Raw genomic sequence first — 23748 nt, 5'->3', positions numbered from 1 at the left:
GGCAGCGAAGCTAGTGATGAAACCTGCCTTCTGGATGCCCAGTACCTGAGTGGGTGTGTCAGGAAGCATTTCACCCTAACGGGATGGGACATTTTCATTAAATATTTAAGCTGAAATATAATAACTTGTAGGGATTTGACTCATTCTGTAAGAGTATTAAAAAAAATACTTATTTTATGTTTTTGTCACAATAAAACGTTGCCATCATCAAAAGCAATTCTATCTCAAGCATACATTTTATTTTATGTAGACAAAAGAAAAAAAACAAACTGATCACGTGGTTGCACGTTTGGAATGCCTGCAGTTATCACATGTGACAGTTTTGTATTTTCTGTTGCTCGGTATGTAGTTGTGTTCAGAATAGTGTGTATGCGTCGTTTACTCCAACAGGGCGTACATTGGTTACAGTTCTCTACCAGCTTGATGGGGTTTGTGCTGGTGTGTGAAGTGCCAGGCAGCTAGACTTGTGGAGGGTGCTAAGCAGCAGTTCCCATGAGAGAGTTGGAAAAGTCACAGAGGAGAAACATGGACTTCATGAGCAGTTCACCTAGTTATGTGCACAAAAACAAAGCTCCCAATGTGCGCACAGACCATGCTAGAAAACAGTATAATGAAAGTATTAGCTATTTCTAGTTGTAGCTACGCTTTGTCCTAGATTAAAAAAAGCAGTATTAAAAGTTGTTGCATGTGCAAAGTGTTTTCTCACTTCACCAGGTAGTACAACTCACAGACATCCCTCAGTGTCATTTCTTTCAGAATGTAGGATGACAGTAATATGGTAGACGACAACAATAAAGAACAGGAGATTTATGCAGAAAGCACAATTTGCATGGGCTCTTTGGCTCAATGAGTCGGCAAGTCTTGATTACACTGAGATATTGTGGCAATAATTAGAAACAGGTGTGCAACTGTACAGATTAAGACCTATGACAACTGTGACTGCTGCCAGGTTTACTTATCTTACATGTCCGTAAAAGTATACAAAGCTTAAAAGTGTATGCAAGTCCACCTACTATCCTTGCAAGTTTTAACTGTTCTTTAACTATGAATTTTACTCAATCTAACAGATTGTCCCGTTTGTTTTATTCAATAATTTGACTCGGTGAAAAAGGGAAAAATCTTTCCCACAACCACAAAACGTGTTGGAAACTGCACCACATCAGTTAGGATTGAGGTGGATTGTTCCCGCTGAATCATTTTATTCAGTTCTGTACTTTTCTTTGATGAAAGACTCATTTGTTTGTCTACAAAACTTTGTGCAAGAGAGCACTTTCTAGACCTTTGGTGATGCTAAATAAGTGCTCTGTGAAACAGTTGCCCTTCAGAATTGATGTTTTAGTGATTTATAACTTCCAGTGGTGTGTTCAGGTGCTTTGGATGAGGACGTGGTTGTGATCGAGACGTCTCCGGCACCAGTACCTGTTGTTCCTGCAAGTGAGGAGATAAATGTCACTTCAACGGACAGTGAGGTGGAGATTGTCACAGTCGGAGATGGATTCAGGTAGGAACCATCAACTTTAATACAAGTGGATGAAACGCCTTTGCCTTCTCCCATTGTTCAAAGGCAAAATGTATGTTTTGTTTTTGGGTGCTGCCATGTTGTATTATTGAGGCAGTAACTGCTCCAGGGGCATGGGGCTACACACTTTATCTGAAAACCCCGCCTATACACCCTCCCAATGGCGTTAATCAGGGATGACATCATGAGAATTGTAGGAAATCCCCAAAGGCCTGGGCAAACAACGCAGCAGAACGCATGCAAGATGGCTACCTTCAATGCTTTTGTTCATGTAAACTTAAATGAAGACAACGGTACTGGGACCAAAATTGACTTGGAATATATTGAAGGATACAAAAATGCACAACTCAAGTTCTGTCTAGTCAATTCAGATTTATAGCACATTTAAAACAGGAACTGTTACCAAAGTGCTTAACAAAAAGATCACAGCATCAGGAATAAACACATAAAAAACACAAAACTTTATCAGAAACAATGAAATACTAAATCATATTACCCTGTGTCAAATATCAATGAGTACATGTGTGTTTTCAGGAGAGATTTAAAAGCAGAGTGGCCTGTCTAATATTGATGGGCAGATTGTTCCAGAGTTTAGGGCCCATGACTGAAAAGGCTCGATCTGAACTTCAACCTGTTTTTTTGGCGCAACCAAAATCAGCTGGTCAGATGATCTCAAAGCCCGAGAAGGAGCATAATGATGAAGAAGGTCAGAGGGGTATGAGGGTGCAAGGTCATTAATGCACTTAAATGTCAGCAGGAGATTTTTAAAATAAATTCTGACATGCACAGGAAGCCATTGAAGGGAGGACAGAACCGGTGAAATGTGCTCAAACCCATGAGTTCCTGTTGAAAGCCAGGCTGCAGCATTTTGGACGAGCTGGAGACGCAAAAGGGAAGCCTGACTGACTCCAACATGAAGCGAGTTACAGTAGTCCAGCCGGGTTGTAACGAATGCATGGACTAATTTTTCAAGTTCGGATCTGGTCAGCACTTACTTAAGCTTAGCTATCTGCCGTAGCTGAAAGCTTTTTTGAAGAACAGAGTTGATCTGCTTATTAAACTTAAAGTCAGAGTCTAAAACGATTCTGAGATTGGTAACAGAGTGCTTTAGATATGGCTGAAGGGAGTTCAGGTTTACAGGATCAGAGACAGTGGCAGAGCTAGGGTTAAACACAATGACCTCAGTCGTTTGATCATTAAAACTTAAGAAGTTCATAGCCATCCAAGTCTTGATGTCATCAAGACATTTTAGCAAAGGGCGAATGGAGCAGGAACTGTTAGATTTAGAGGGCAGATAAATCTAAGAATCATCAGCATAACAATGAAACGAAAGACAGTTTCCTCAGAATAGACCCCAAGGGGAGCAGATGCAATGAAAACAGAAGGGGTCCAAGAATGGATCTTTGCGGGACCCCGCAGGAAAGAGACACAGAAGCAGATAAACAATTACAAACATTAACACAAAAACTCTTGTCACTCAGATATGAACTGAACCATTCTAACGCTGCACCCGTAATCCCAACCCAGTGGTCTAACCGCGATAAAGATACTGTTGTCAACAGTATCGAAAGCAGTGGGATGGTCAAAGAGTTCCAGGATCACAAACTGACCAGAGTCATTCGCTAGAAGAATGTCATTATAGACCCTTAGCAAGTTTGTTTCGTGCTGTGTAATTGTTTAAAACCAGATTGAAAAATCTCAAAAATTCAGTTTTCATTCAAAAACTTGCCTAGTTGACTTAAAACTATTTTCTCCAGTACTTTAGAAAGAAAGGAAAGTTTTGAGATTGGTCTGAAGTTTGAACAAGTTGAAGGGTCAAGTCCAGGTTTTTTTTAATTAATGGAGTTACCACTTCATGTTTAAAAGCACCACACCTGTAGCCAAACTGCTGTTTATCTGCGGTTAGAGGGTTTATCTGATGGTAAAACTTGTTTAAAAAACGTTACAGGGATGGGATCAGCAGGGGAGCCCGAGGGTTTCATATGACCAACAACATCCTTTAAAAATGAGTTCAAACTGACTGAAGACTACTGAGCAGGGGACAAAGACAGAGGGGTCAGCTGTGGAGTGTGGAATTGATGACCTAATCAACTCGACCTTTTCAACAAAATGCCTGACAAACGTATTGCAGGTGTCTACAGGGACGTCAATGCTGGCAGACTGAGGCAGACTCTACAATACAGGGGACCAGCAGCGTCTGGCAACCCGGTCAGTTGATAAAACGATAGTCTACGTGTGATGTTCCCGGTGTTTCCACGCTGATAAGTGCTCTGTTGCCTTGGTGGAAAAGAGCACAGATGACAAAAGATTCTGTGTAGGATGCATGTCATTGATTCGCCATGTACTGCACAGGTTTTCAGCATCAGGATAAAAAATGGTTTTGCCAGCCTCTTCTATTTTACTTTGTTAGCCAGTGTTAGTCTTTAGCTGTTAGCGATCAGTTCTTTTACTCTATTTTTCAAAAGTGAAAATGTTCTAAACGGGAGCTGAGTTAAGCACCTGAAGTGGTCTCGTAAATGAGTCCTCGAGGCTCAATGGGATTAACCTGTCTAAATAAAGGTTGAATGAAAAAAGAGACAAATTAGCGCGGGCAGTTTGAAAAAAGACGTTCAGCGCTCCTGTTAGTTTCTGACACGAAAGGTAAAAGTGGGTAAAACATAAAGGATGGGTGGACATACCTGTAATGGGACTGCAGTTGCTAGTTTAGGATCGGGGTGCTCCTCTGTCGGTCCGTTCTGTCCAACGAAGTGTTTTGAACTGATGTAAGTATTCTTGTTCACGTTTGTCCGGTCAAAGCCAACTCAGCCACAGAGTCGAATCCAACGATCGTATTTCTCTCCCTGAGTAATCGGCTTTGGAAACGGCAAGAACCGAATACCTTACATATGAAGCTTGTTTGCGTATCTGCTGTCACCTATTGCAAGTCCTTTAGCAACAATGTTTCTTAGATACCATTTTTCTGCTGTTTTTTTTATTATTGGCGCAAACCACAACTATAGTGCTGAACTGTATTGTACTCAATGTTTTGTTTGCCAGACATCCGGGTACTTGTTGATGTCGCATACTGTGTAGGGAACTGTTTTTAGAAACGCTGACCAGCACTGTTGGGTAATTGTGATACAGTCAGTGTACCATGATACTTTTCTTTAAGCCTAACTAATAAGCATAACTAATTAAATGTTTGGGGGAAACTGGCATATTTGAATACACAGCTACAATTTAAGAACCACTAGTCAACCAAAATCAACACCTTAAAAAAATATGTGCATAATATTAAGTGTAGTTTTTATTTTTTAGGTGAATGGGTCGGACGTGAAAATGTAAAAAAAAAAATTCTCTATCTTTTTAGCAATGTGTTGAAACAAAGTTGTAGCATGACATAAATAGACCTTTATATAAATTGTGCCGTCATGTAATCAATGAAATCATCAAATGATTTCAATATTCACTCAGATATAATATAGATATACTGTATATATTTATTTATTTGAGAATTAAATATAATTTTGTTTTGCAGATTCTAGGAAAAGAAATCCTTACTTATGATGAAAAACGTGTGTCGTTTTGTTTGTGGACATCTTGATGCAACAAATTGTTTACTGCCTCTCTGTTTTCTGCCCTCGCCTCTTGTAACTCCCAAACTCCCAGCCTTAGCTGTCTCCAGCATCTTTCCCAGCAGTTGACTTCACATTATACCGCCGTACACAGCTCTGAGCGCTCCTTCTGTCCCAGGGGCTTGTTTTTCACATCGTTTTGGCTTGGCACAGCCTCATCATCGCCAAGCCACCCATTCCCATAGTGATCATATTTATAATGTACTGTTTTCCTCTCTGCTGGCACCTCATACCCTCAGGGAGTTACAGTGGTAAACAGATATTTACAAAATAATCCCAGGTCGGCCTAATTTACAACTCTTCCCCAGTGTCAAGTCCTGCTCCTTGGGATCAGCCCAAAACAACCAAGGCAGGCCAATTAGACCCCCCCACCACCACCACCACCACCACCACCAACCTCTTTCTCTGCATACCACCCTCACAGCTGTGTGTTTTGTGTGGAGGAACAAGAGTGTGTTTGTGCCCTCATTTGCATGTTTGGTTCGAGTTTGCCGTTTAATTTTTTTGTGAAGTTTGGAAGTTAATAAGCTTCCTCTTTATTCCACATGCACCATCGCAAAGGAAACTAATTGGACGGAGACTGAGCATACGGGAATCCCCCTGTATAGTAAACAGCCTTGAGAAAGGCATTTCCTGCATTACGCACATCTGGGGAATGCGGTGAAAGACAACACTTGACTGAATATTGTGCTCAGTGAGGATTGCGTCAAACTTTTTTTTTTTCCAAGTTACGCTGTAATATGTTAACACTGTGCATATGTTTTAGATTATATGAATGTCAGCGTAAGCAGCAGAAAGCAAACTGAAATCAGTGTTTGGTGTGAACACTGTATTTTTCAGTAAACAAGGACATTTTAAGCACCACAAGGAACTTCAGTCTGAATCCCCCCCCAAAAATAAAAGAGGAAAAATAAATGTTTTTAGGGGTGCACCGATTGCAGTTTTCTGGCCGATCACAGATTTCTAAAAAGTCTGACCTGCCGATACCGATTTTGTTTCATAAGCGACTCTGTCGGGAGTTATAAGGTCACAACGCACCTTCAATTTTCCAATCTTATTTTGTTGCAAAACATACTCTTGAACAATATCCTAGAAACAATACAAACTTGTTTTAACTGGCCATGAGGTAGCGCTCTGAAATATAAATGAAGTTCAGACAATTGTTGTTAAAACTAAAAAAAATGGTAAAATTGGTTTCGCATGCAAGTATCGGCTGATTCCCCAAAATTAAGGATAAATCGGTGCGCCCTAATGATTCTTCTGGCCTTGATCAGGCCTTGTTTCATACATGATACTAACTCATTAAAATATAATATTATATATATTATAGTATATAGTTTTGGTAATAGCATTTTTGGTTTAAAAAATAGTTTTTTTTTAAATAAAAGTCTAAATGAGTGCTTGTTATGAGGTTTATACAAAGAAACATGTGGTAAGAGTCGGCTTTAATAAACATCCTACCTGAAGCATCCGTTTGTTGAAAACCTGAAAAAATAACACGAATATAAATTCAATAAAAATGCACTTAGTTATTGGATATATTTCTGTGAGGTAGTCCTAAGGAGTTGTAGCTAAAAATGTCGTCAGTTTTCCTTCTCTCGTTCCTGCTGTGTAATTTGTAAGAGCTCTCGTTTAACTGCACCCAAATCCCCGAGCTCAGAATCTCCATGGCAGCCCGCTCTACGGCCCTCCCAAGCAATTCCTCGTCTCTCGGGCCATTCCTCTTCCCTCTGATTGCAGCGCTGTGGAGGGACGTGCGCCTGCTCCCTTGGTTCTCGCTCCAGTCTCAGAGGCCTAAAAGAAGAGCAACGGGAGCCTTTGAGAGAGAAAATTAAAAAGAAAAAGAGGGGAAACGGGCCAAAGGAAGAGCAGTAGTCAATGGAAATAATGGAAATATTGTGATTTAATCAGTGAACTGGTTGTAGATGTGGAGCTATTTGATTGCTTGATGAGACATCGTGTGGGGGATTTCATCCTCTTTAGTTTTTATTGGCAAAAGATAGGCAGTAATCTAAATATTTAATGATTTTATCAGGTTTTTTCATTATCTGTATTAGTTTTTTGATGTTCTTGTGCAAGCTTTTGGATTTTTTGCATAAACTTGGTCTTCGTTGCTCTATCACAAACTAAAGTGTAAATGGATCTACTCATTTTACAACAGGAACTGATCTAAACTATGTTTTAAGTTGCTCACCAGTACTCTTTCACTTACCTTTGCACCAGTATTTATTTTCCAGAACAGCTGCTGTCATATATTTCTTTGCTGTTTTCGGTTTAAGCAAATGTTTCTCCGAGCTGCGAGCGTAATTCTGGCGGTCCAGGGCCGTAGTTTTGTGTAACGGGTGTTATTTTTGTCTTTATGGTTGTAGGTCACGCTCAGTGGGGGGTCTTGGCAGGATTTGGGCCAGTAGTTGCTCCCAAAATCGTCTCCAGGAGCCACGTGGACGTCACAGACTCTCCACCGTCATCCAACCCCTGCGTCAGAATGCTGGGGAGGTGGTGGATCTCACTGTCGATGAGGACGGTAAATATGGATCAAGAATGAAACGATGAACCAAATCAGGGGCTTGTGGGTTACCTAATCACTGCTCTGAAGTTTTAGTTAGCCTCATAGCTATATGAATATTTTGCTCTCTAAGCAAACAACTAAATGTTTGTGAACGTATAAATTGACTAGCAGTTGTGCGCCTTACAAAACTCTGCCAAAGTCTGAGGTCACCCCTCACTTCATACGTTTTCCTTTAAAGAAAGTAAACTTCTTAAACGTTTTGTGAAGTGGTCTCGACTGACTTTGCTTCAGGTTTTCTGAAAGTTTTTCAACGGGGCTCTGAGTATTTGCATATCTTAGGAGAGGCAGGTCCAAAATAATTTGTAAATATGAAAAACAGATGGATTGCTCACACTCAAACGCTAATGAGGCTTGTTTCTCAATGACTAAGCATGTTCAGATGAGCACACATGATGCAGTCCATTTTAACATTACTGCTTTACAGGCAGCAGAACGTTAATTTAATGTTTTGAAGGTCATATAAAAGTTTTTCTAGAAAACAGTTTGCAAGTAATTTTCATTCCTGATAGTAACTTAAGTGCTGAAAGGATTTTTTAGATTCATTTATTTTTAAAGTGTACATTTTAAAAATATATTTAGTTTCATTTTAGATACAGTTATCATTATTATACTTTTTTTAAATAGTTTTTTTTTACTCTCTAGATCTCTCTGTTGTGCCAACAACTTCTAGCAGCATTCACTCTCAGACTGTGAGGTCGTCATCTTCATCGTCCTCCCATCATGCCTCTACCTCTGAGCTCCATGATGCCCCGGGCCCTTCCACTAGCTGCGCAGGTTCAATACCTGAAAGTGTGCACGCACAGAGGCCAAGTGGTTCTGCTTGCACAACTGCAGATGGTAAGATGGCATGAAGCGCACTGCTGCTGCAGGTTTTTGTTTCATTGTGCATTTAAATAGTTGTGTGTTTTGCTCTATTCAGATGACAACAGACCAGGTTTGTCAGGTACAGGAGGAGAAAACTCGGGCACAACCATGCCCAGGCTCCCATCCTGCTGTCAGCAGCACTCCCCCTGCGGAGGCCCCGCCCCTGCTCACCTGTCTCTGAGCCTCTCCCATTCAAGCTGCTTGCAGGCGTCATCCTCTCAGCGGGGCGGTGGCTCTCAGCACAGCCACAGCAACACGCACCACTTTGTCCACCATATCCATCACCCTGCACCCCAGCCTCCCGGCACTCTACCCTTTCAAGAGCCCAGCTGCCCAGTGGAACGGCCCAGTGCTCTGCCTGCTCCCTGCGCTGGGGTCAGCGGCAGCAGCAATGCAGCTCACTACCATGACCAGGTAGAGTTAGACTGGATCCACATCTACATATGCACAGGTCACCTTAGCATATATATTTTTTTTAATTTTACAACTGTAAAAAGTCCATTTATTTATTATGACTTGAATAAAGAACGCACATATATTAGTGAACGTTAGAAGCTTTCTTTTTTTGTCTAAACATTTCTGCTTCCTCCTACAGCAAACGCTGCCAGTAGATCTGAGCAACAGCAGTGTTCGAAGCAGTGGAACCAGTGGGGCTAGTTTCCATGGCAGCACTTCAGCCTTTGACCCCTGCTGCCCAGGCTCCACCTCACGGCCTCCTGCTTATGTTTCACATGCCACCCCTGGGCCCAGCCAACCGGCCGTAGTGGACTCATTTGGCTCCTCCATGGTGGCTCAGCCACAAACGCAACCCCAGCCCTGCAGACATTACATGCACCCATCCTGTAAGTAAACCAGACATTCATTGCTCTTAGAATTTCAGGCATCTTTTTTTAAACTATGCATATTTATTGTCATTGTTATTAACAGTCAAACACACATTCCTAAAACCTAATGCTAATAGTAATTAACGGACTGGTGTTTAATGTCCCAACTGAGGTGGGAGCTGCTCCAGGCAGAAGAAGTTAATTGGTGCTCAGAATAATTTAGAATGGAGAGCGAGTCTGTGACGAGACTCCCTCGTGTAGGAAGAGCTCGTGTCTGTTGGTGCCGCTGCTTTGCTGCTGCTCTTTTTACTGCGGCTATAAAAGGTGGCAGTAAAGTTTACACCAAAAACAGCAAACGTTTAATGAACGTCTCGTCAGAGCTTACCCAACTGTCTTTGACAAAATGCGATTTTTAAATAAAAACATGTTCAAAAATTGTTGCAAATAAATATTTTCATTTGATAATTGAAGCCGTTTCTAAATATTGTATTAAAATAATATAAGTATGCATGTTGATGGTCTAATTTCTCTGCCATTGAGCATTTGTGGCAGAAAATAAAAATAAAAATGTAAAAGCCTGATATATTTATTTACACCAGCCATCAACACTGCAGTTTATTTTTAGTCAACGCCTTAAGCACCTACCTTCATAATTAGTAATTTTTATTAAAGAAAGAGAATATAAACGTTAATTCTTTAAGGTTTTCTTTTTAACAGAAACAATTGTGTTACACTTTGCAAGCTTCTGTCAGAATCAAACAAAACCCGTTTAATTTTTTCTAAAATTTTATTTCCAGACGGCTCTCTAACACGATCGCTGCATCATCAGCCCTCCTCTGCCTGCCCTCATTCCCATGGGAACCCCCAACTTTCCGCTCAGCCTCCTCCACAGGGAGAATTTCTCATTCCCCACAACTTCCATACGCCACTGTCATCCCACCCGCCAGGCCACGCCGTGACCCCTGCCCCTCCCCCTCCTCTGTCTTCCCACCACCTCTCCAACTCAAGCGCCCCGCTTGCCCAGCACCTTTCTACGGACCACCAGACCCTGCCGCACCACCTGCCACCTCTGGGGCCTTCGGTGCAGCGGCTCCATCAGCACGAGATGCTGCAGAGGATGGAGGTTCAGAGGCGGCGGATGATGCAGCACCCCACGTGAGCATCAGCATCTTGGCGTTTAAAAAAATAAAAGTAGAACTTTGTATGTGGAACATGTGTTTGGTTCCTTTTTGCAGGCGAGCACATGAGCGTCCGCCCCCACACCCTCACAGGATGCACCCCAACTACGGCCACGGACACCACATCCACGTGCCACAAACTATGTCTTCCCATCCTCGGCAGCCTGAGCAGAGAACAACATGGTCCGTTTTGAGAATTATTTTGCTGTTATTCCAACTGATCATCGTATTTAATTTAAGAATAAAAACGTTTGGAGCTACTACAGTTTTTATGTTTTTAACAGAGATTTAATCAAATCTGGTTGATGTATTAACGACTTATTACTGTTTGTTGACAGGGAGCTCGGCATCGAGGCTGGTGTTCCGGTGGTGCCGTACACTTCAGGGCATCTGCACCCCCACCTGCCCCACTATCATGCTCCCCCAAGACTGCACCATTTCCCCATCTCCATCATGGTTAGAGAAACTCCACACGCTCACACTTGCGTGATGCAAAGTCTATCTGAGATTAGTTGTGCCGACCCCTTATTTACAACGCGAGTTATCTCAAGGATGCTTTTGAGCACCACATGAATAATTCAGCAGCAATTACCAGAGGCTCATCAAGCATTTCAAGTGCACACTCAACGAATCCTCCATCCTTGACTCGCACATCCAGTGCATGTTTAGTTTGCATCTTTGTGATGGTATTCATTAGTTTTATTATGTATACGTCTGTGACCTTCAGCGATACATTGTTGCCATGAGCGCACTTTGTTTTAAAATGACATTATTTTTTTTCAAGATTAGATTCAGTTTTAGAATCGCCACCAGCACATCATGACCAGAAATTTTAAACAATGGGCATTTTCACGTGTTTTTAAATTGACTAAAGTGTCCCAAGTTATGCATGTCTTCTCCACAATACAGCTTTCAAACTGTATCCAGGGTTTAATAGTAATGTGTTGTGCTACACTGCCTATTTCCTCACAGCACACTGGCATTTCTGAAGTGACCTACCCGCACATTAGGTACATCTCATCTAGAATGACTGGCTTTGAAAGAACCTACGAGGTGAGCGCTTCACTCATCACTGCCATTGTTACTGACAACTCTTTCATGGCTGGTATAATTTACCAAACTATTATTATTTTTATTAGAACTTGTCAGACGTTTTAACTTCAATTCAAAAGTTGCTGTTTTTACACACGAACTTTTACCGTCCATATTAGAGTGGCCTTGAGGTGGAAAAACTCCAGAATGCTGAGAAATATAAAACAAAAAAACATGAATATTTTATGTAAAAGCAGCTTCCAGTTGGGTGTATAGTAATTTAATTTGTGTGCATGTGATTCATGACTGTAATCTTCAAGGTCAACAGCGTCTTGATTCAGTTATCAGCGATAACAGATACTGCATACTAGAACGTGATGCTGCTATAACCTTTGCTTGCTTCATAATTTGATTTGGTTTCTTCTAATGATGTGGTTCATCAGTGTCTTTCGCATTTTCAAATTACCATGCTTATGGTCGTGTTTAAAAATAAGCACATGGTTTTTCAGTTCCATGGTTTTACAGATTAGGATCAGGACTGGGATCAAATATCATTATAGCATAATAGAAAAACTCACAGTGATTTTAAAGCGTATTATGTTCATGATCTCATAACATTCTGAACACGTGGTTGAGTTGCATTTGGGCCCAAAAAATCAGATCCGACCCAGCTCGTAGCCATCGTTTCCGAACCCCACCTGGCCTGATGAATTAACGGTAATTACAGGTGACCACCCCCCACCCCCGGACATTTTTAATTAAGCCTTGACTGCTTTTATAGTTATGAAGGGTCAGCGGACGAGTGCGGCTGAATAAAAGGGGCAGAAGATCAGAGCGCACATTAAATCCCTGCTTCTGCCTGCATTCTGCATTATTCAGACACGGACACTGCTCTGACATGTCTGCTTTGGGATCTCACCTGTTTGAGTCGTCGACCGCGCACGTCCACCGAGTGCAGCGGCTGAATGAACGTCTATTTGGACGACGGAACGCTGCCTGGCAGTAAAGTTCCATCTGAAGCTTAACTGAACTTTATTTTACCTCTTTCAAAGCCGGTCAGCTCGTGGTGAAATGGCCGTGTGTGGCTGGTGAAGGTATGTCAAGCCATGTTGCCATATAATTGGATTTTGTGGCAAAGCAAGGTGTTGAGGGGATCCGTTTTGGTGGCCTTAGGATCGCTTCTCTGTTTTTGGCAGGTGATGTGGTCCTATTGGCTTCATCAGGTCGTGATCTGCAGCTTTCACTGGAGCGGTTTGCAGCCGAGTGTGACGCGGCCGGGGTGAGGATCAGTTCCTCCAAATCCGAGGCCATGGTCTTGAGCTGGAAAAGGATAGAGTGCCCTCTCCGGGTTGTGGAGGAGATCCTGCCCAAGTGGAGGAGTTCAAGTATCTCAGGGTCTTGTTCGCGAATGGGGAAAAAATGGAGCGAGAGATCGATAGGCGGATAGGTGCAGCGTCTGCAGTGAAGCGGACGCTGCACCGGTCTGTCGTGGTGAAGAGAGAGCTGAGTCAAAAAGCGAAGCTCTCAATTTACAAATCGATTTACGTTCCCACCCTCATCTATGGTCATGAGCTTTGGGTTGTGACCGAAAGAACGAGATCTCGGATACAAACGGCCGAAATGAGTTTTCTCCGCAGGGTGTCTGGGCTCTCCCTTAGAGACAGGGTGAGAAGCTCGATCATCCAGGAGGGACTCAGAGTAGAGCCGCTGCTTCTCCACGTCGAGAGGAGCCAGTTGAGGTGGCTCGGGCATCTGGTTAGGATGCCTCCTGGACGCCTCCCTGGTGAGGTGTTTCGGGCACGTCCCACTGGAAGGAGGCCCAGAGGAAGACCCAGGACACGCTGGAGGGACTGTGTTTATCAGCTGGCCTGGGAACGCCTCGGGATTCCCCTGGAAGAGCTGGACCAAGTGGCTGAGGAGAGGGAAGTCTGGGCCTCCCTATTTAGGCTGCTACCCCGCAACCCGACCCCGGATAAGTGGAAGAAAATCGATGGATGGATGGATGGCAAGCCATGTTGCGGTATAATTGGATTTTACGGCAAGCCATGTTGCAATATAATTGGATCGCGGCTGATCCGCTTTGATGACGCAATCAAAAGCCCGACACAGACCCGGCCTGCGCACACATTATTATGGCCCGACTCGAATTTGGGCCGGGCTTCGGGCCCGGGTTAGAAATGACGGCTCTAATGTGTGGTCTCCCATTTTTCTACCCTTTAAGCCTTTATGTGCTGTTCTCAGACAAACGGTTTAGTTTATGGTAAAAGTACAAGGCAGAACTCCGTCTTTGTCAGTGTACACGATGTGAAATGACTAAAACATCCACACCAAAACATTTTGTTTGTTTGTTTTGTTTTGTTTTTTGAATGTCCGGAGGACCAGACTTAACTTTTTTAGACTCAAACATCCGTCTTAGACGTGTAATTTCATCTGACGTGCACCGTGAAGTGGTGTGTCGTAGACCGTTCACGTCGTTCCTCGCAGTTTGTGAAGGAATGACGTCAAGTGACTGAATGAAAATGGGAGTAGAAGGTTTTAGGAACTAGGTGACGCAAGTCATTTAGAAAGTTGCTGAAATTTGTTTTTGATTTTGTAAAAAATCAGCAGACCTGCAGGAGGAACTTTATTTTTTTACAGAGGTAGAGTTTGTGTATTTTTTAGCCTGAAAATGTTTTTTTTCCTGTCTTTCCCCAGGACCTGCTACATTTAGAAGAAAGACTGGGGACTGTGAACAGAGGGGCCTCTCAGGGAACCATAGAGAGGTGCACCTACCCACACAAGTACAAAAAGGTGAGCACAGTGCGTTTGCTGCACTGCTGAATCACAGAAATTCAAGGTGTTGGATGTAGTTGCATATATGTTGCTGCTTTTTCTGGGACAGAGTGCGCATTGGTCTTTTGTGCTCATTTAAAACATCTGATGTTGACATTTAGAAAATCCTGTAGTGTCTTTTACCAGAGATTGCAGCTGTGAAGATATTGTTGTGGGGAAAAGTTTCCTTAGAGGTTTTCAAATGTTTCGAAGCAAGCAATCTCACACCCTGCCACCCAATACAGAAGGTGTTGGAGAGAGACATTGACCAACAGTTAACCCCTGAAGCTTGGGCATCTATTGGGAAAAATATGCACGCAACCTCAGAATCGGTGAGAAAAAAACCAAACAATTCAATTTGGAAACATGTCTCTGCTCACGTGTATATTAGATGTTAGTAATATTTCTGGGGGCTGGGAAATTCGGCTTGTATTTGATGTAAATGACTTTGATTTGTTTATTTTTTTTAAATGGCAGAAACATTTTGTTTGTTTGTTTGTTTCAGGACAAAATGACCATTCTCTCTGTTCCCAAATTTTAAGTTTGTTTTAATGAAATGTTTCTCTAAACATAGTTCCTTATTTTGGGGGTAATGTCATGTATTTTTACACACGTCGTATATATTTGTAGCGTTACTATATTGACGTAGCCGATTGTGTGAAAGTATATAATTATTGAGTAAGGATTCTGCTGAACGACTCGGCTGTGTTTTAAAAGTCGTGTTTTCTCTAATGTTTCTCTAAAACAGAGAAAGCTGCACGGTAAGCAAGACGAAGACGAGGGAGCAGATGAAGACACGGAAGAAAAATGCACCATCTGTTTGTCGATACTGGAGGAGGGGGAGGACGTCAGGTAAACGTCACGCCTCCTGGGCGCTCCTGTTGCTTACAGTCGTCGCTGTGTTAAATTATGCGTTCAGCAGGTGCGTCTGTGGACCTCCAAACACAGGTGGATCACAGGTGCACTTGTTTCAAATTGCCACCATCTTGTGGGAATTTTTTTTTTTTTTCTTAAAAAAAAAATAAATAAAAACCCAAAGGACTTTTAGTAATCAGCAGAAAATCCCAGAGTGCCTCATTTTTCCAGCCGGATGGAGTTGGTTTTTGGCAAAAGCTCAGGTTTTTTTAAGATGAGATTCTGCCCTCTGTTGGCAGGAAGGGGCTTTAAATTTAAAGTTGTTTTGAATGTATAGTTTAATATCAGTTATATTTTATTATTAACCAATTCATTAGTTTATTTCAAGCGCAAACTTGATTTAAAAAAGTTTACATTGTATAAAACCAAACAACTGAAACAGGAGTCGTAAAGATTTTAATCTAAAACACTTTTTTTTTTTTTTGCTTCATGAACGCTTTCAGCTTTAACTAAACTTATATTAGTTGTCGCAAACACCAAAAAACAATTGGTTTTATATTCAGCACTAGACGGCCTAATAAGATGGAAACATTATGTTGCTGGTTGAGCCCTGCTGGAAAGAAATGAAGGGTTTTAATCAGAAACGTGCGGAGGCCCTGACGTGTAAATGAACGACATTAAAAAAATGAATTGCATTAAGTCAAAGTGGAAGTGGTGTTTTTCTATTATTATTATATATATTTTATTAACAACATGGAACAACAGAACGATGTACAGTCAGAAGATACAAATACAAACTCTCGTGAAGGGTGTGGGGTCCGTGTACTGTTTGTTCAGTTGTATTTTAATTGAGAATCCAAAATAAAATAAAACTCATTTTCATGAGGGATCCAATAAATATATGTTACTGTACATTGTTCTGTTCTATGTTGTTAATAAAAAGCAAACACTACTTCCACTTTGGCTTCATGTAATTCCATTTTTTCAAATGTTGTGTTTTTTTCTAGTTTAGTTTTTGGAAGTCTAAACTTATTATTTACTGGCTCTGATCATCAGACCTCAACGGGGGTACGAACAGTTTTCTGCTGAAATATTTGAAAATGTACAAATCAAACGCGGCGAGTTCTGCTCGTCGTTGAATCCCGTTTGTCGTAAACGGTTTCTGCAACGTTCCGAGGAAACGTGACGTTGATTTTGAGAGAGCGTCTCCGTCGTCTGTTTCCCTGCAGGCGCCTGCCGTGCATGCACCTCTTCCACCAGCTGTGCGTGGATCAGTGGCTGCTCACCAACAAGAAGTGCCCCATCTGCAGAGTGGACATTGAGGCGCAGCTGTCTGCCGAGAGTTGATGCCGTTTTTCAACAACTTGCGTTTGTTCAGAATTTATTTTACAATCATGTTAATTTTCTCCTCAGTACTGCAGTCAACCAAAGATGGCATGAATTACCTGCGCAGCTCTACCACAGGAAAATAAAACAAACAAAAAAAAGATGAAATTTTAAAAAAGCATTGAGCCTAGAGTGCCAGCTCTCTCATATTACAACAGCTAGATTTGTCCATTAAGGATTTTAAGATTTTATTGTATTTATAAAGCTTTTATGTAGCTTTTGATTGTTTCCTGAAGTGTCATTTCTGTTTCGTTTCCCTGCATGTTTCCTTGCGACGCATTTCTTTGCACATATAACTTGGGCTAAGAAATGGCCCAGCAAGTTGCCGCCGGTGAGGGAGCTGCTCTAGTAAAGATGCATTTCTGTAAACCTAATTAATGCCTTGCTTTACTAGAATACAATGTCAACAACCTCCAGGATTTTATTCTTTTGGATTAAAGAAAGAAAAAAAACTTTGCAGGATTAATTTTACCGATCATCGTATTGATTAGTTTTTTTTTTGTTTAGCAGATGTGGATTGTTAGTGAAAGATGTTTTTAAGTAAAAATCAAGACATTCCTAATTAGGGAAACATGTTAACGGATCAGCTGCTGTATTTGTGCACACCCAGTATTTCTAGAGTGGAAAATAAACTCCATTGTTCACCTCACTCCCAGAATGTGCACATGCTTTGCTACGACCACACCTCCCCCCTGCACCTTCGTTCGACTACGACACTGTTGTCACCATCTTGTGTAATTTAGGGAGCAAGGAAAAGAACGTCGCCCCTCCTCTACTGACTGTTCTTTCAAAAACTGAGCGGTTGTCGGGAACTGCTGTGAATCTTTTCTCTCCGCAGAGAGACGTGCGACGCTGTGCGAGGATCTCAGGCCTGCGTGTGTTTAAGAGATTTCACGAGCTTGCAAACTCGTGTGCATTTGATACTGACGGCGGTGTCTTTTTTTTTTTTTTTTTTTTTAATCTGTGTGCTCAGAGGGACACGCACAGTTCAAGTTGTGATTGATGTTTACTATTTGTTTTCACTTAAACCAATTTATCCCCAGTTTTGTCTATAAACGAGCAAACGTGTCCGTTTCGGACGCTCCGGAAAGAAAGGAAGGAAATTAAAAAAAAACAAACACTAATGCTGTTGAACAACTCCCTCGCATAGACTTGCACAAGAGAGAAAGAAGTAGAATTATAGTACATGAGCCGTGCGCTGAGGCCATGTGTCCACCCGGATTATAAAAAAGAATAAATACTGAACTGAGTGTTGAAATGCAGTACTTAAAGCAGGTATCCATGCATTCATTGACGTAAGGCACCAGGATTATATTATGTGGGATTTATATTAGTTTTGAAAATATTAATAAACTTGGATAACACTTGTCGAGTCCTTTTTTTGACGTCCACTTTTGAGAACCACGTGTTTGTTAGCGAGGATCAAGGATTTTTTTTTTTTTCCAAACGAGTTGCATTTGAATTACGGTGTGCTTTGTGCAAGCTGCTGCAAAAAACTGCACGGTGGCGCAGATGGTAGAGCCGACGCCTCGTCAACAAGGTTGCTGGATCGAATCCTGGTCTGACTGTGCATATTCTCTCCATGCGTGCACAAGTTTTCTCCGGGTACTCCGGTTTCAGTTGGTAACTAAACTGCCCCCAGGTGTGAGTGAGCGTCCCTGTGATGGACATGCGACCTGTCCAGGGTGTCCCCCGCCTCCCGCAGTGACGGCTGGACGTGGCCACCACAGACCACCATGACGCGCAAATGAAGAAGAGGGTAAAAACAAAGGACACGTTTATTCCTCACTGAAAATACTGTTTTTATAAAACGCTCTAATCGATGGTTATTAGTGTTTTACGCTTCGGTTTCGTTTCCCACAAATTAAAAAATGTTGTAGTGAGAAATGTTGCAAGTTTTTAATTCTTACCCATTTTTAACAAGTTAAGCCAGGGGTTCCCAAACTTTTCCATGCCATGCCCCTCCCCAAACCGCATTCTGCCTGAGGCCCCCATCGCAAACCCACAATGCTACAAAATATGCAAAGAAACAAAAACGTTTAGAATGTTTTAACTTTTATTCACTATATTCAATTATTAGCTGCTGAGCATAAAAATGTTAACGTTTTAAACTCTTGTATTCCCGCTCAAGTGGCGCTGAAGTTTTGAAGGTTTTAAACTCGTTTGCGAAGGTCTCCAGGCAGAGGACACATTTCAGGCAATCGTGGCCATTTTTCTGTACGACTGTAAAGCCACACTTAATGTTTGCTTCCTCGTACCTTTGAATTTTAGCTGCCGTGAGTTTGTTTGTTTGTTGCAGCAGTTTCCACCGCAGCAGAGCTGCTGGTCGGTTCCTTCTGTCGCTTTAGAAACTTCATTTCATCCTTGCTATGTTTGAAGAGTAACAGTTTGACACATTGGACCGGCAGCCAATCACAAAGATATTTCAATACATTATAAAATGTATTTTAAAATAATAGTTGAAATATATTTGATTTTATTACAGTAATTTTTTTTTTGTTAATGTTGTTGGCTCCCACTTTGAAAAGCACTGAGTTAAGCCACAAGTGAACAGGGTGCAACAGATTTTAATGGGCGATGTGCATCTTGTGGACTCACCAATAGATTGATCCTTTGGGTAAAACTTGCACTGTAGAAGTGCACGACCGGTTAGGAATATAAAAAACTTGCATTTTGTACAGTTGGAGTTTTATGATTTGCATTTCTGTTTGTTTCGAGGAACCACATGAGCTGCTGTAAACTCTTTGAGTTTGATCTAAACTGCATCACAACATCATTCATGTAATTTGGTAACTCAGCTAGTGAGAAATCAAATATTAAGCGACCTTTTAAAGGAGAAATATTGCACCTCCTTGGGCTTCATGATGTCAGGATGTGCCCCCCGGGTGTCGTTCATTCACTTTAATAAAAATTTAATTCTTGTTGAACTCATTTTGAAAGCAAATGTGTCTGAAGTTGACTTAAAATACATTCTCTGTGCATAGATGATGCATTCAGTTCCTGCTTTTATTTTACTCTGAAAACATGAAGTTTTATTTAACTGGACAAAGAAATGCATCAATTTGTCTAATTTAACAGGAAGAGAAGAGGCACGAACATCTTTTTCCCAGAACAAGAACGCAAAAACATCCAATTTCCATGTGCTTGCATGTTTATTGAATTTGTTCAATAAAATATGCACAAGAAATGCAAATATTCTAAAATTAGACGCCTGTTATTTTAGGTTTTCTCGTTAGAAACAGACGTACAGAAATCATGGTGCTTATCCAAACTTTTTTTTTTTGTTTTTGCCAGAAAACAACAGTTTATTTAAGATCATACTGAAGGATATATGATGGGATATAAAAAGTTTATTATAAAACTTTTTATTCAAACAGGAGAAAAATGTTGAACCATAACCTGTAAATCAAGACCTCTAGGTCCAAGTAATGAAGCCAATAAAGGAAATCTTTAAACCTGCCTTTAAAGCCTTATTGCACAGGGATGAATGTTTCACGTCATCCTTCATATGGCATGATATTTAATTTGTGATCAGGATAATAAACGTTTCAGTGCTTCTAGAACAAAGAAAAGACAATTACATATACAATATTACTGGTACAAGCTTTATTAAAATACTCTGCTACTGGTGGGTGTATTGCACAAGGAGGTGTTCTAAATTTATTGTTGCAGTTCAATGACAGAAGTCCCAGCAGTTTTTCCCGGCTACAGCGTAATGTGGTCATGTGACTCAAAAATAAAGTAAAAATGTGGAAGTTCTGCAACAGTTTTTTCCCAAATGACCAAACAAAAGTCCGTTCTCACCCCAGATTGCGACGAACCTTCTAAAGCTGCAGGCTGTGGGTTTATGGGGCAAAAAGTTTCAAATGTTTTTCAGATAATTTAAAAATAATTCAAGTTCTACTCAAAAACAGGCATATTCCTACAAATTAACAGATATACAGAGTTGGACCTACACATGCCTGTTTTCTTTCACCTCATGTAAACAAATTATTCTCAGTAATTCGTCTGGTCACATCGCATTCTGTCCTCTAGATTAAACGAGCGATGGTGTCCGTGTCCAAGGTAGTACCTGTACCGATAAAGTGCTAATACACCATCGACGGCATGCTCCAGTTACAGGACGCACCATCTGAAAGATTCTGGCGTCACAAAAGAACACAAACAATAAAAATCCAGGCGACGGGGTTTCCAAGAGATCCCCCACATGACCGCAACACCCCTTCGTTTTCAGAGCACACTTGGAGAATAGTTGCTTTGATACTCAAAAATCTTTTCTTTAATCCGTGATTCATCGAGTGTCTGTTCCTATAGTTGAGTTTTTCATAAAAAATAAATATTCCTGTTATAATAGAAGTCCCTTCGGTTTCAACACGACGACGTTCGCAACTAAAAAGCAAAACGTCGAGATTAAAAATCACAGCCTGGTCCCAGAGAGTTAGCAGATTTCCTTCCAATGCCTCCATCCTCAGCAAGATATAATAAAGAAAGTAAAAAGGAGAATACAGAAATCTATAAATACAATAAATAGTTTGTTCAGTACTCAAAGGGACTGTGGAGAGAAATGGACCCCCGGGGCCCCAACGGTCTCCTCGTCTGTGGAAAAGCGCCTGATTTGGAGCCTGACGGACGTTTGGTCTGCTGGTGTAACCGACAGTTACATTTGTTTGGCATAAGGCAGTAGTAGAAGAGTCTCACAGAGTCCGTCTCCAGCCGTAGGCTCCGTCCGGTCCTCAGAGGGGTCAGTGGGGACACGAGGCTTCACTCAGACTGAAAACATCCTAGATCTTGGTGACGTAGTTGTTGGGGAAAAGACCCTGCTTCCCTCGGAGTCGTCCCGTCCACCACCCGGACGCATCTGCTCAACAAACATCACTGCATCAGTGTTCAGTTTAAAAAAATAAATAAAATACAGTAGTCCCTCGCTACTTCGCGGTTTTTCCAAAATAAGATTGGACATGACGCACAACTGGCTGACTGATGGATGAGCCGCACGATCGGCATGGATTTTTTTAATTTAAAACAAATTATGTAAAATTATTTAGCACCTGCTGCACATCTGTGCAGCCCATGCTGCAGGATAAACTTCCTGCTGCAGCTGATCAGCTGTTCTCACTGCAGAACTGAGAAGTGGGCGTGGCCAAGAGCGTTTGCAGGCGGCAAAGAGCAGAGGAGGCAGGGAGCTGAAGTCATGACATTCTGTGCTCTTTTAGAGCTTTAGAGTTTAGAAACATTGTGTAGAATACTGCAAGAATGTGGGGAGGGTTTAAAACACCTTTTATATATATTTATTTATATATATATATATAAATAAACTCCTACTTACTACTTGTACTACTATTCCTACTTTGCGGTTTTTCACTTATCGCGGTCTTCAGGGTACGGCTCCCCCGTGATAAACGAGGGACTACCGTACATGTATAAAGATGTAAGTTACCAGTGTTTTCCACACTTACCCTCTTTGATGATGTCGATGACGTCTTCAGCGTTGAAGCTGAGCTCGTCTGTGTCCTGAGCGTCGTAGGCGTACAGAGCTTTGCACTGGGGCACGTGGGGTTTGGGTTTGGGCGCTGGCTTGGGTCGTCCTCCTCCTGGTGGAGGTCTGCTGACTGAAGGTCTGTGAGCCCTGAAGAATCAGAAGACAAAAGGAGAAACGAGCAAAGGGTCAGGATGAGCCGAGCGCTGAACCAAAGGTCCAGTGTTGGTGAGGCTCAGGTGAACTACAACAAACTACAGGACTGAAGCACAGCTGCATGCAAACATTTAGGAACGCTTTATTTACTGAATACTTCAAGTTAAAGGTAGTCCAACTCCTCAAGTAGAGAACGCTAAACATTTATATCAAGATTGTGGTTTTATTACCAATCTGTGGTTTCACTACAACAAAAGCGTTAAAGAGTCTGAGCAACCATCAACGTTGATAAAAATGCTTTTGTAGCAATTTGTGTTTTGAGAATTTTATTCACAAATTTATTTAAGCTGAGGACGTGTGAGTGTCGAGACAAAACATCCAGCAAGAGTTCTGGTATTTTGTGGATCTTCTGGTGAGTTTTGGATCATTTCCCTGTTTTTCTGCCCTTTTTTACAGATAATTTGATAAAAGACTGAACAGTAATTTTGGTTCCCCTAAAATCTAAACCCTTTTCTGTTTAAGCATACCTTTCCTCACTGCAGTCTAAATAATCTCTTAATCCTTCATTATTTTACAGAAATGGGCTTAAATATACACCCACCTTCATTAGACGCTGATTTACACACATCTTGAGTAATAAACAATCCACACGTATAAAGTGATTTTAGATTCAAGTCACCTTATTCCCACAAACACACATTTGACATAAATCACATTTGTTCATCTACAACTCACACACCGATGAGCAAATCAAGACGAGGAGGATGTCTCTGGAGAACTTCCACATTTTGATCAACCAAGAAGTAATTTGCAGGATTCTCAAAGTTTTATTGGTCCTCCAGAGTTCAGCTTGACCTTTGCTGACAACAGGTGCGTTCTCAGTGGACATTTGTAGCATTATTAGACATAAAAATGTATGAAGTGCCTGAAATTTTTGATATTGGCATTTTTAAAATGTAACTCAATTTAACTGACATTTTTCTGGTGCCAGTTGTAGGGAAAAGTTCTGAGAACTTTTTATACAAGGCTGAATTTTTTTTAAATTAAAGATCCATAAACTCAAATAAATCTGGATGACCAAATCTTTGAGTGGAGCTCAAATAGAATAGAATAGAATAGAATAGAATAGAATAGAATAGAATAGGTATTTATTCATCCTCAGCAGGGAAATTCACATTGTTGTGACTGCAAAGGTAATACTGAAGATAAAAAGATAAAAGAAATTCCTATAAGTAACTTTAAACATAACATAAACATTATTGCAAGGTTAAAATGTATTATTCTAAAACTCTAGTTCCACTAAAACCATCTATCTGTATCTGTCTGTCTATATCTATCTGTCTGTCTATCTGTGTCTATATCTATCTGTCTGTCTATATCTATCTGTCTGTCTATCTGTGTCTATATCTACCTCTATCGATATCAATATCGCTATATCTATCTACCGATATCTATCTACCGATA

The 23748-nt window shown here is 41.2% G+C and overlaps 2 protein-coding genes across 3 annotated transcripts in view; one reads left to right on the top strand and one right to left on the bottom strand.

Annotated features, from left to right (window-relative positions):
- Positions 1-18064, top strand: part of rnf111 (ring finger protein 111) — a 25105-nt gene extending 7041 nt beyond the window's left edge. Inside the window, exons 3-15 of the mRNA XM_037689654.1 lie at positions 1369-1501; positions 7503-7657; positions 8345-8539; positions 8622-8980; positions 9162-9408; positions 10188-10545; positions 10626-10751; positions 10907-11024; positions 11541-11621; positions 14295-14390; positions 14657-14743; positions 15160-15263; positions 16496-18064. Coding sequence (XP_037545582.1) covers positions 1369-1501; positions 7503-7657; positions 8345-8539; positions 8622-8980; positions 9162-9408; positions 10188-10545; positions 10626-10751; positions 10907-11024; positions 11541-11621; positions 14295-14390; positions 14657-14743; positions 15160-15263; positions 16496-16613 — 2177 coding nt within the window. The 3' untranslated portion in view covers positions 16614-18064. The remainder of the gene's footprint in view (positions 1-1368; positions 1502-7502; positions 7658-8344; positions 8540-8621; positions 8981-9161; positions 9409-10187; positions 10546-10625; positions 10752-10906; positions 11025-11540; positions 11622-14294; positions 14391-14656; positions 14744-15159; positions 15264-16495) is intronic.
- Positions 18065-21108: 3044 nt separating this feature from the next.
- myo1ea (myosin IEa) overlaps positions 21109-23748 on the bottom strand; it is a 34236-nt gene continuing 31596 nt past the window's right edge. For both annotated transcript variants that reach the window (XM_037695898.1, XM_037695907.1), the window contains 2 exons: positions 22109-22278; positions 21109-21510 (listed from right to left, as the gene is read on the bottom strand). In XM_037695898.1, coding sequence (XP_037551826.1) covers positions 21434-21510; positions 22109-22278 — 247 coding nt within the window. In that variant the 3' untranslated portion in view covers positions 21109-21433. The remainder of the gene's footprint in view (positions 21511-22108; positions 22279-23748) is intronic.

The sequence above is a fragment of the Nematolebias whitei genome, chromosome 2 (genome assembly GCF_014905685.2).
Source record: "Nematolebias whitei isolate Nwh7 chromosome 2, NemWhi1, whole genome shotgun sequence".
In the NCBI taxonomy this organism is placed as follows: Eukaryota; Metazoa; Chordata; class Actinopteri; order Cyprinodontiformes; family Rivulidae; genus Nematolebias; species Nematolebias whitei.
Note: the sequence above shows the minus strand (reverse complement) of the source record. Positions and strands in the feature narration are given on the sequence as shown.